This window comes from Oratosquilla oratoria, chromosome 6 (assembly GCF_046742065.1).
Source record: "Oratosquilla oratoria isolate Oo_2021 chromosome 6, ASM4674206v1, whole genome shotgun sequence".
Classification (NCBI taxonomy): domain Eukaryota; kingdom Metazoa; phylum Arthropoda; class Malacostraca; order Stomatopoda; family Squillidae; genus Oratosquilla; species Oratosquilla oratoria.
The window spans coordinates 77,529,637-77,541,828 of NC_134782.1; the positions used below are offsets into that span (position 1 = coordinate 77,529,637).

At 48.3% G+C, this 12,192-nt stretch overlaps 1 protein-coding gene across 6 annotated transcripts in view; it reads right to left on the reverse strand.

Moving 5' to 3' along the window:
* Window positions 1–3,931: 3,931 nt before the first annotated feature.
* Window positions 3,932–12,192, reverse strand: part of Caper (RNA-binding protein 39-like protein Caper) — a 30,800-nt gene continuing 22,539 nt past the window's right edge. For all 6 annotated transcript variants that reach the window (XM_076187379.1, XM_076187378.1, XM_076187377.1 and 3 more), the window contains one exon: window positions 3,932–4,863. In XM_076187379.1, coding sequence (XP_076043494.1) covers window positions 4,757–4,863 — 107 coding nt within the window. In that variant the 3' untranslated portion in view covers window positions 3,932–4,756. The remainder of the gene's footprint in view (window positions 4,864–12,192) is intronic.

Genomic DNA, 12,192 nt, shown 5'->3' on the forward strand with positions numbered 1-12,192 from the left:
TCCTCTCAATCATGATCCTCGCATAAGCCTTCCCAACTACACTCAACAAGCTAATCCCTCTGAAACTACTACATTCACACTTGTCCCCTTTTCCCTTGTAAAGTGGAACTATACAGGCACTCCTCCAGTTCTCCGGCACTCTACCCTCTCTCCAACAAACATTAAATAACCTCACCAGCCAGTCCACCATAACTGTACCTCCCTTTTTCAGACATTCTGCATGGCATCCATTCAGACCAGGTGCCTTACCTGCTTTCATCATCTTAACAACTGCCTTCACCTCATCCTTCCTTATTTCTCCTCATTTTCTTCGCACTTCCCACTGCAGCAATCTTTCCTTCCCTATCCTCCTTCACATTTAGCAACTCCCTAAAATATTCTGCCCATCTTCCCCTTACTGCCTTCTCTTCCATTATCATCTCTCCATCTGCAACTTTTACCTTTTCTTCTCTACTTGATTTGCCTCCTCTTCCTCTCTTAATTTCTTTCCAAAACGTCTTTTTATTACTTTCAAAATTTTCTGTCAAACTCTTACCCCATTTCACATCTGCTCTCCTCTTTGCAACCTTTACCTTTTGCTTTACTTCTCTTTTCTTTTCTTTGTACCTCTCATAGGACTCCCTCGTCCTATTTTGTAACCAATCTGTGAAAGCTCGCTTCTTCTCTTCTTTGCTTCCTCATCCCACCATTCACTACCCTTTCTTCTATTTCCCCGTCCTTCTTGTTCCACACACCATCCTTGCACACTTTATGACTCCCTCCTTGAACCATCCCCATTCCTCCTCCACACCCAGCTCTACTCTACCCTTTACTCCCTCCCACTCCTCCTTCAGTTTCTTTCCATACTCCTTCTCATTCAAAGAGTTCACTCTAAGAACCTCCCTACTTTTGTCCCTTTCCTCTTCCTCCATCTATCCTCCAGTTTCAACTTACCTTCCACCAAAAAATTATCTGATATTCCCCCACCCTCTCCCCTTAGCACATGTACATCCTTAACTCTTCCTATCATAATCCTATTTACCACTACATAATCCATTAGCGCTCTATCTACCACCCTTCCCTCCACCACCCTCTCCCATGTGTACTTATGCTCGACTTTCTTCCGAAACACTGTATTTGCTATCATCAACTCTTTCTAGACACATTTCCACCATCAACTCTCCACTATGATTCTTTCCTGGAACTCCACATTTCCCAACCACTCCATCGATTGGACCATTTCCCACCCTAGCATTAAGGTCTCCCAGTACTATCACATTGACATTTCTTCCCAAATCCTCTATGCACTCATTTAGATCTATCCAAAAGACCTCCCTTTCTTCTACACTCTTCTCACTGCCAGGCCCATATGCACTTACAAAGACCCACATCTCCTTCCCCAGTTTCACCTTCATCCACATTATCCTTGAGGAAACAACCTTCCACTCCACTACACGTTTACCTATCTCTTCACCTACTAGAATAGCCACCCCTTCCCTCCCTCGCCCTCTCTTCACTCCTGATAACCTCCCACTTACACTCACCCTTCCCTTTCAACTTAGTTTCCTTCAAAGCCAACACATCCATCTTTCTACAATTCTACTATCATCCATCTACAGGTACTAGGACTCCTAATCCCATCCCCCTTCCCTTTTAGGAAATGTTATGGGTGGGAGTGGTTTCTATGCCTTTTTCTTTGGTATATGTATGTAACTCAACATTCCTGAGGGGATAGTCAACCAGCTTCGTGTAGCTACGTTGTCGAGTCCTTGGCATCATGCTTTACATAATGTTTTCGTATAAACAAAAATGACAAGCCACTTTATCAAAATGGAAAGACTAATTTGTTATGCATCCTTTCATATACTAAGCTTCTAGAATACAAATTTCATACAGCTAAATTGCTGTATTTCAATCTTAATCCTAATTCTTCAGCTATCAATTCACTATATTAACTGAGACCATAACCACAATGTCTATAATTTGTAATAATAGCTTTACTCTAAAAAATGCCTCTGTCAGGATTTATTCCCAATAAGGGGCAAAAAACCTCTTGGTGTATATAGAGGGTCTCAAAACAGGCTGCCAACAAGGCTGTACCACCTTCCATGGAGTTATAACTATTTGTTTCCATTGCCTGGCCCTCAATGTCGCACAAATCACCAATTAATTTGGGCTTGTCAAGGGGAGAATTAAGTTACTGTTAAGATATGAAATTTTTAGTGAATTTAGTGGTTTGGACACATGTGAAAGAATGAGGGAAGACTAGTAAAAGAGGGGTGGAAGGCAGAGGTGGAAGGTGTGACCATGAGGGGGCAACCTACGATGAGATGGATGGATGGGGTAAAAGGGGTATTGGTAGTTGAGGAAGGATGGGAGAGGACAGAAGATAGGGGTGAATGTGGAATGGCTGTGTATGGATGATGCAGTGATGCATGAGGGGAAGTGGGTGGGGGTGAGGGAGTATGTACGAGAAATAAATTGACGCAGCCTGAAGGGATTTCTCATCTTTTCTACAAGAGGGGACTGAGAGGGGGGTTCGCCAATTTAATGAAGCGGCCTTGCTATGTCTTGCAACATTGCTTCTGACCCTGGGTGCCAAAAAATGGCGGGAAGAGGGTGGAGGGGAGTATGTTGGGGATGGAATGGGTGGGAGTGGTTTTTATGCCCATTTTTGGCAACCTCCCTTGTAAGGGGAAGCCTTTGGTATATGTATGTAGTCTTTCCATTGTTATCTCACTCATAACATCAACTTCCCTGGTCAATCTTGAAATGAATCATTAAGAGGTGCAGTGCCAATTGCTTGAAGTAGAGCTTAATTCTTTAAATGGTAATTATGGCAGAACAACCTGCTGCTACCTCAAACTTGAATAAAAATTTTCCCAGCAACCTCATTATCCCATGTACACAGTGGCATATTTTTAGATTTTATTCAACACCATGCAATTTTAATTAGCAGGTTACCACACTGATAAATGTATGGATTACATGTGTAAATGTTGCTTTATCCAACATTTGGCCGATGGAAAAAAGTATAATTAGCATGAATAAAATCTATAAAGTGCCACCATAATGTAGATGTCACATATACCAAAGGCTTTTCCCCCCTTACAAGAAAAAAAAATCCTCTCCCACCCAATCCATCCCCACATACTCCACTACCATTCACTCTCCTCTCTCAATCTTATCATGGCTCCTGGATGACTGGTCACCTCTGGATCTTGTCCATTATCCTGGGTCAGCAGTGTAGCAAGACAGCACATCCACAGCAAGGCCACTTCATTTACTCAGCAACCTCCTCATGCAGAAAAAGTAGTTTAAATCTCTTTGGGGTGCATAAAATATTTATTTTTACATACTCCTTCACCCACTCCCGTCCATGCATCACAGCATCACCCATACACAATCATTCTCCATTCACCCCTATCTTCTGTCTTCTCCCATCCTTCAACACATTCCCCTCTTTCCCAATGTCCCTTCTGCCCCATCCATCTCATCCTTGGTTGCCCCCTCATGTTCACTCCTTCCATACCTTTCACTAATCTTTCATCACTCATTCTTTCCTTGTAGAGATGTTAAGTTTTTACACAAAACATTGAAATAAAACAGCATTAAAAGATTTGTCTAAAACTTTAATGTTTAGTTTTAAGAGATTAATCTCTCAGTATCTCCATCCTACAGGTACATTTTTGGTTGAAATATCAAAACCTTTCATTATACAGTATCACACAGAAACCAACTAAAAAGATATCAATTCCTTCAAAAGAATCCCTTCTCATGTAGTTGTAAGAAACAATGAGGGTGTCAGCAATCATTCTGACAGCTCTTACAAGCAAACAAGTTGACCATTTTTGCCAGTTACGAAGTGGTAACTGTCATACCTTCCTACGTTAAGAAAATATATAATCTTGTTCCATTGTAGCCATTTCAGGATATACCTTAAAAGACCATGATAATTATAGTCCTTTATTTCTATGGGTGTACCTTACATCCTCCTTTTTTCAAGTTTTCACATCTATTGACTATCCAGATGCTTCTGGAAATTGTATTCAGACCCCTGCAATCACAGAAATGTTCAAAACTGATGGCCTGACTTCCATTACATAGCTCATTTCCCAAGTCAAACAGTACAAACACTATACTGAAAATACTAGTACCTATCTTCCTGTCTGAAAATAAACTTTTCAAAAGAGTAATTTCTGCCTTGCTAAACAAAATAGTATACTATAGCACACTACACTGCTCATTCACGCAACACATCTTTCCTTGCCACATTGGTCTTACAACTTGTCACTCCAGAAACAATTCACTGCTTTACCTTGCTGCCTGGTCCATTTGCCAACCTCGGGCCAACTCGAAATTTCAAGTGCCCACAGTTCAGTGTGCAGATATTTCAACTTCCAAACAGCAAATGATTGCAATGGCAACAAAATAGATTCCCAAAATGTATGAAGGAAATGGACCCATATTCTAAAGCTATTTAATAATTTTTCACAATTATTGTTCACGATGCTTCCAGTTATCAATATGATAACGTCTATTCACATTGAATAACATACCTCATCAGTCTTGATTTACTTACCATATGCCACACCAACCTCATACTTGTTGTGGGATTGATTGATTCACTTATTGGCTTTTGTTATTAGACACACAGTACACAAGCATGTTTATGGATGTGGGTGCAAGTGTCACAAGACGAGTTGCATTTGTCCAAGGCATTGCAATGACCAAGCCTCTCTGGAAAATTTCATCTATTCATCATTCACTCTTCCTTTCAAACTGAATTGGAACTTGGATAAATAAGTTGCGTCGCAGTCATGGCTTCAGGAAACAACGAGTGGTAACTCATGACTGGTACATAGGCTGCTGTGATCATCTTGCCTGTGCGGGGAAAGATAAGGCACAAGTTTAATATTTTTAACACTCCTATATATTAATTTTCCAAAATACAAAGTTAATTTGACATACTTCCATAAACTTATAATCAAAACTAAATGAAAGTTATGTCACAATATGCTGATTATCCAAAATGAAACTTCTCCTTGTACACAAGAAAGATAAGGCATAAGTTTAATATTTTTAACACTCCTTTATATTAATTTTGCAAAATACAAAGTTAATTTGACATACTTCCATAAACTTATAATCAAAACTAAATGAAAGTTATGTCACAATATGCTGATTATCCAAAATGAAACTTCTCCTTGTACACAAGAATTTCATTGTACTCGTCTATATCTATATATCAAAAGCTTCTTCCCCTTTTAAGGGAGCTAGTCAGTCAAGGCATACACAAACTCATCCACCAACCATTGTTTCCCTAACACCCACTCCCATTATTGCCTAAAATGTATTTATGGGAAGGGGTGCTTGTGGACATCCAAAATGATTATTTAGAATGTAAAAAGTGAGAAATAGAGGGAAAATGTTGACAGGTCAGAAGATTGACTACCACGTTCAAATGTAAAGTTATGCAAAGCGCTTGTTAGTGTGAAACCTAAGCAGTACATAAATCCTGATTTTAGATCACGAAGAGAAACAATAAGATTTTTATTTGATAGTAGTGAGGATGAACAGTGATAAGAGCCAAAACTAGGAGAAGAACAGTTTGGATATAGAAAAGATAGAAGTACATCTGACTCCATCTTTATTTTAAGAATGGTCCTGGAAAAATGCTGGGAGTATAAAAAAAAATTGTATTGTGCTTTTATAGACTTGGCAAAAGCATTTGACTCCGTTCCATGAAACAAATTATGGAAATGTTTAGTGGAGGAGTATAAAATGACAAGCAAACTGCAGAAAGCCATACAGAGTACATATAAGCCATGTTCGTGTCTTGTTAGAACTGGTTATGAGAAAGATGAATGGTTTGATATAACAACAGGAGTGAAACAAGGAAGTGTTTTGTCCCTATTATTATTCATAGCATATATGGATAGCATTATCAAGAAGTATAAAAAGAGAAAAGAGATCAAGGAGAAGGGGATGGAGATATACTAGTATATGCACATGACATTGCCTGCTGGAGTAACAACAGATTACAGTTAGAAAGAGCTCTAAATTGTTGGAAAAGATGCTTTAATGAGGCGGGACTAAGCATTAATATTCAGAAGACTGAAATACTAACCATCACAAAAGAAAATTATGACATTGCAGAAATAATGATTGGAAATGAAAATGTTAAAGAAGCACATTGTGTTAAGTATCTGGGAAGCGTATTTACAAAAGATGGATGCAAGAATAGGGAAGAGATATCTGAAAGAATATCAAAGTACAATAGAGGTGTCTGTGCCTTGTACCCTATCCTAAAAGATATAAATGTACCTAAGGAGGCAAAGAAAACCGTTTTTGAATCAGTTTTGGTACCGATTTTAATCTATGCTGCTGAAAGCTGGACATTAACATCAAGAGACTGGAGCAGAATTCAATTTGCAGAAATGAAAACGTTGCGAGCAATAGTAAATAAAACCAAAATATCGAATTAGAAATTATGAAATAAGAGAAACGATTGGAGTAAAATCAACTAGAAGCAAAATAGAAAAAGCACAACTAAGGTGGCTTGGGCACGTGGAGAGAATGGATGAAGAGGGAATTGGAAAGAAAAGATGGAACTGGAGACCAGAAGGTAGCAGATCTAGAGGTAGACCGAAGAAATGGTGGAAAGATTGCGTTGAAGAAATCCTAGAGGCAAATAGATTAGGAAAAATAGAGGATTTGAGAGAAGAAGGAAGCTTTGAGAGGACAATCTGGAGAAGTGTGCTGGCCCGACTGACAGGCTGAAAGCCTACCTGGGAGCAGAAGTAAGAAGTAGTGAGGATAGCAATTTTTCTGGATTTACAGAATGTGAAAGACTAGTAGAATTTTAGATTTAGAGAGGTGAGAAATTTGAATGATACATGGAGAAGAGAAAAACAATTTATGGAAGAAGAAAGAAGAAAGAAAAGAAGAAAAAAGAAGAAAGAGAAGAAGAAGAAAGAGAAGAAGAAGAAAGAAAAGAAAGAGAAGAAGAAGAAAAAAAAGACGAAGAAAAGAAGAGAAGAAGAAAGGAAGAAGAAGAAGAAGAAAAGAGAAGAAGAAGAAAAAGGAGAAGAGAGAAAAGAAGAAGAAAGAAGAAGAAGAAAGAAAAAGAGAAGAAGAGGAGAGAAAAGAGAAGGAAAGAAAAAAGAGAAGAAGAGGAAGAGAAGAAAAAAAGAGAGAAAGAAAGGAAAGAAAAAGAGAAAGACAAGAGAGAAGAAGAAAGAGAAAAAGAAAGAAGAGAAAAGAAAGAGAAGAAAGAGAAAAAGAAGAAGGAAAGAGAAGAAGAAAGAAGGAAAGAAGAAAGAAGAAGAAAGAGAAGAAAAAAAGAAGAAAGAGAAGAAAGAGAAGAAGAAAAGAAAAAGAAGAGGAAGGGAAGAAGAGGAAGAAGAAAGGGAAGAAGAAGAAGAAAGGGAAGAAGAAGAAAGAAGAAAAGAGAAAGAAGAAGAAAGAAAAAAGAAGAAAGGAAAGAAGAAGAGAAGAAGAGAAGAAGAAAGGAGAAAAAAAAAAGAAAGAAAGAAGAAAAGAAGAAGAGAAGAGAAGAAGAAGAAAATAAAAGAAAAAAGAAAGAGAAAGAAAAGAAGAAAGAAAGAAAAGAAGAAAAAGAAAGAAAGAAAAAAAGAGAAGAAGAAGAAGAAGAAAGAAAAAGAAGAAGAAATAAAAAAGAAGAAAGAGAAAAAGAAAAAAGAAGTAGAAGAAAGAGAAAAAGAAAAAAGAAGAAGAAAGAGAAGAAGAAAGAGAAGAAGAAGAAGAAGAAAGAAGAAGAAGAAGAAGAAAGAGAAGAAGAGAAGAAGAAAGAGAAGGAGAAGAAGAAAGAGAAGAAGAAAGAGAAGAAGAAAGAGAAGAAGGAGAAGAAAGAGAAGAAGAAAGAGAAGAAAGAGAAGAAGAAAGAAGAAGAAAGAGAAGAAGAAGAAAGAGAAGAAGAAGAAAGAGAAGAAGAAGAAAGAGAAGAAGAAAGAGAAGAAGAAGAAAGAAGAAGAAAGAAGAAGAAAAAGAAGAAAGAGAAGAAAAGAAAGAAGAAAGAAGAAAAAGAGAAGAAAAAGAAGAAGAAAAAGAAGAAGAAAGAGAGAGAGGGAGAGAGAGGGAGAGAGAGAGAGAGGGAGAGCGGGGAGAGAGGGAGAGCGGGGAGGGAGGGAGAGTCGGGGAGGGAGAGCAGGGAGGGGGGAGGGAGGGAGAGCGGGAAGGGAGAGAGAGTCGGGGAGGGAGAGCAGGGAGGGGGGAGGGAGGGAGGGAGAGCAGGGAGGGGGAGGGAGAGCAGGGAGGGGGGAGGGAGGGAGGGAGAGCAGGGAGGGAGGGAGAGCAGGGAGGGGGGAGTGAGAGCAGGGAGGGAGGGAGAGCAGGGAGGGGGGAGGGAGGGAGAGCAGGGAGGGGGGAGGGAGGGAGGGAGAGCAGGGAGGGGGGAGGGAGGGAGAGAGAGCAGGGAGGGAGGGAGAGGGAGCAGGGAGGGGGGAGGGAGCAGGGAGGGGGGAGGGAGCAGGGAGGGGGGAGGGAGCAGGGGGAGGGGGGAGGGAGCAGGGAGGGGGGAGGGAGAGAGAGAGCAGGGAGGGGGGAGGGAGAGAGAGAGCAGGGAGGGGGGAGGGAGAGAGAGAGAGCAGGGAGGGGGGAGGGAGAGAGAGAGCAGGGAGGGGGGAGGGAGAGAGAGAGCAGGGGGGGGGGAGGGAGTGAGAGCGGGAAGGAGAGAGTCGGGGAGGGAGAGAAGGGAGGGAGGGAGAGAAGGGAGGGAGGGAGAGCAGGGAGGGAGGGAGAGCAGGGAGGGAGGGAGAGCAGGGAGGGAGGGAGAGCAGGGAGGGAGGGAGAGCAGGGAGGGGGGAGGGAGAGCAGGGAGGGAGGGAGAGCAGGGAGTGGGGAGGGAGGGAGAGAAGGGAGGGCGGGGGGGAAGAGGGTGGGAGGGAGGGAGGGCAGGGAGGGGGGAGTGAGGGACGGGAGAGCAGGGAGGGGGGAGGGAGGAGAGAGCAGGGAGGGAGGGAGAGAGAGCAGGGAGGGGGGAGGGAGGGAGAGAGAGCAGGGAGGGGGGAGGGAGGGAGAGAGAGCAGTGAGGGGGGAGAGAGAGAGAGACAGAAGAGAGGGGGGAGCGAGGGAGAGAGAGAAGGGAGGGGGGAGGGAGGAGAGAGAGAGAGCAGGGAGGGGGGAGGGAGAGAGAGCAGGGAGGGGGGAGGGAGAGAGAGAGCAGGGAGGGGGGAGGGAGAGAGAGAGAGAAGGGAGGGGGGAGAGAGAGAGAGAGCAGGGAGGGGGGAGAGAGAGAGAGCAGGGAGGGGGGAGAGAGAGAGAGCAGGGAGGGGGGAGAGAGAGAGAGCAGGGAGGGGGGAGGGAGAGAGAGCAGGGAGGGGAGAGGGGAAGAGAGAGCAGGGAGGGGCTAGGGAGAGAGAGCAGGGAGGGGGGAGAGAGAGAGAGAGCAGGGAGGGGGGAGGAGAGGAGAGAGAGCAGGGAGGGGGGAGGGAGAGAGAGAGCAGGGAGGGGAGGGGGAGGGAGAGAGAGAGAGCAGGGAGGGGGGAGGGAGAGAGAGAGAGCAGGGAGGGGGGAGGGAGAGAGAGAGAGCAGGGAGGGGGGAGGGAGAGAGAGAGCAGGGAGGGGGGAGGGAGAGAGAGAGAGCAGGGAGGGGGGAGGGAGAGAGAGAGAGAGAGCAGGGAGGGGGGAGGGAGAGAGAGAGAGCAGGGAGGGGGGAGGGAGAGAGAGAGAGCAGGGAGGGGGGAGGGAGAGAGAGAGAGCAGGGAGGGGGGAGGGAGAGAGAGAGAGCAGGGGGGGGGGAGGGAGAGAGAGGGAGCTGGGAGGGGGCGGGAGATAGAGAGAGCAGGGTGGGGGGGGAGGGAGAGAGAGAGAGCAGGGAGGGGGGAGGGAGAGAGAGAGAGCAGGGAGGGGGGAGGGAGAGAGAGAGAGCAGGGAGGGGGGAGGGAGAGAGAGAGAGCAGGGAGGGGGGAGGGAGAGAGAGCAGGGAGGGGGGAGGGAGAGAGAGAGAGCAGGGAGGGGGGAGGGAGAGAGAGAGAGCAGGGAGGGGGGAGGGAGAGAGAGAGCAGGGAGGGGGGGGGGAGAGAGAGCAGGGAGGGGGGAGGGAGAGAGAGCACGCAGGTGGGAGGGAGAGAGAGCATGGAGGGGGGAGGGAGAGAGAGAGAGCAGGGGGGGGGGAGGGAGAGAGAGAGAGCAGGGGGGTTGTGCAGAGAGGCGGGAGGGAGAGAGAGAGAGCAGGGAGGGGAGAGGGAGGGAGGGAGAGAGCAGGGAGGGGAGAGAGAGAGAAGAGAGGGGGGAGGGAGAGAGAGAGAGCAGGGAGGGGGGAGGGAGAGAGAGAGAGCAGGGAGGGGGGAGGGAGAGAGAGAGAACAGGGAGGGGGAGGGAGAGAGAGAGAGCAGGGAGGGCAGAGTGAGAGAGAGAGCAGAGAGGGGAGGGGCGAGGGAGAGAGAGAGCAGGGAGGGGGGAGGGAGAGAGAGAGAGCAGGGAGGGGGGAGGGAGAGAGAGAGAGCAGGGAGGGGGGAGGGAGAGAGAGAGAGAGCAGGGAGGGGGGAGGGAGAGAGAGAGAGCAGGGAGGGGAGAGGAGAGAGAGAGCAGGGAGGGGAGGGGAGAGGGAGAGAGAGGGGAGGGGAGAGGGAGAGAGAGAGCAGGGAGGGGAGGGGAGAGGGAGAGAGAGAGCAGGGAGGGGAGGGGAGAGGGAGAGAGAGAGCAGGGAGGGGAGGGGAGAGGGAGAGAGAGAGCAGGGAGGGGAGGGGAGAGGGAGAGAGAGAGCAGGGAGGGGAGAGGGAGAGAGAGAGCAGGGAGGGGAGGGGAGAGGGAGAGAGAGAGCCGGGAGGGGAGGGGAGAGGGAGAGAGAGAGAGAGCAGGGTGGGGTGGGGAGAGGGAGGGAGAGAGAGCAGGGAGGGAGAGAGAGAGCAGGGAGGGGAGGGGAGAGGGAGGGAGTGAGAGCAGGGAGGGGAGGGGAGAGGGAGGGAGAGAGAGCGGGGAGGGGAGGGGAGGGGAGGGGAGAGGGAGTGAGAGAGAGCAGGGAGGGGAGAGGGAGAGAGAGCAGGGAGGGGAGAGGGAGAGAGAGCAGGGAGGGGAGAGGGAGAGAGAGCAGGGAGGGGAGAGGGAGAGAGAGCAGGGAGGGGAGAGGGAGGGGAGGGGAGGGGAGAGGGAGGGAGGGGAGGAGAGGGAGAGGAGAGGGAGGGGAGAGGGAGGGAGGGGAGTGGAGGGGGAGAGGGAGGGGAGGGGAGAGGGAGGGAGGGGAGGGGAGAGGGAGGGAGGGGAGGGGGGGAGAGAGCGGGGAGAGAGAGCAGGGAGGGGAGGGGAGAGGGAGGGAGAGAGAGAGCAGGGAGGGGAGGGGAGAGGGAGGGAGAGAGAGCAGGGAGGGGAGGGGAGAGGGAGGGAGAGAGAGCAGGGAGGGGAGGGGAGAGGGAGGGAGAGAGCAGGGAGGGGCGGGGAGAGGGAGGGGAGAGAGAGCAGGGAGGGACGGAGAGAGAGAGCAGGGAGGGGAGGGGAGAGGGAGGGAGAGAGAGAGAGCAGGGAGGGGAGGAGAGAGCAGGGAGGGGAGGAGAGAGAGAGCAGGGAGGGGAGGAGAGAGAGAGCAGGGAGGGGAGGAGAGAGAGCAGGGAGGGGAGGAGAGAGAGAGCAGGGAGGGGAGGGGAGAGGGAGGGAGAGAGAGCAGGGAGGGGAGGGGGAGGGGAGGGGAGAGGGAGGGGAGGGGAGAGGGAGGGGAGGGGAGAGGGAGGGAGAGAGAGCAGGGGGGGGAGGGGAGAGGGAGGAAGGGAGAGAGCAGGGAGGGGGAGGGGAGAGGGAGGGAGAGGAGGGAGGGGAGGGAGAGAGAGCAGGGAGGGAGAGGGAGGGGAGGGAGAGAGAGCAGGGAGGGGAGGGGAGAGGGAGGGAGAGAGCAGGGAGGGGAGGGGAGAGGGAGGGAGGGAGAGAGCAGGGAGGGGAGAGGGAGGGAGGGAGAGAGCAGGGAGGGGAGAGAGAGAGAGCAGGGAGGGGAGAGAGAGAGCAGGGAGGGGAGAGAGAGAGAGCAGGGAGGGGAGAGAGAGAGAGCAGGGAGGGGAGAGAGAGAGAGCAGGGAGGGGAGAGAGAGAGAGCAGGGAGGGGAGAGAGAGAGTGCAGGGGGGGGAGAGAGAGAGAGCGGGGAGGGGAGAGAGAGAGAGAGCAGGGAGGGGAGAGAGAGAGAGCAGGGAGGGGAGAGAGAGAGCAGGGAGGGGAGAGAGAGAGAGCAGGGAGGGGAGAGAGAGAGAGCAGGGAGGGGAGAGAGAG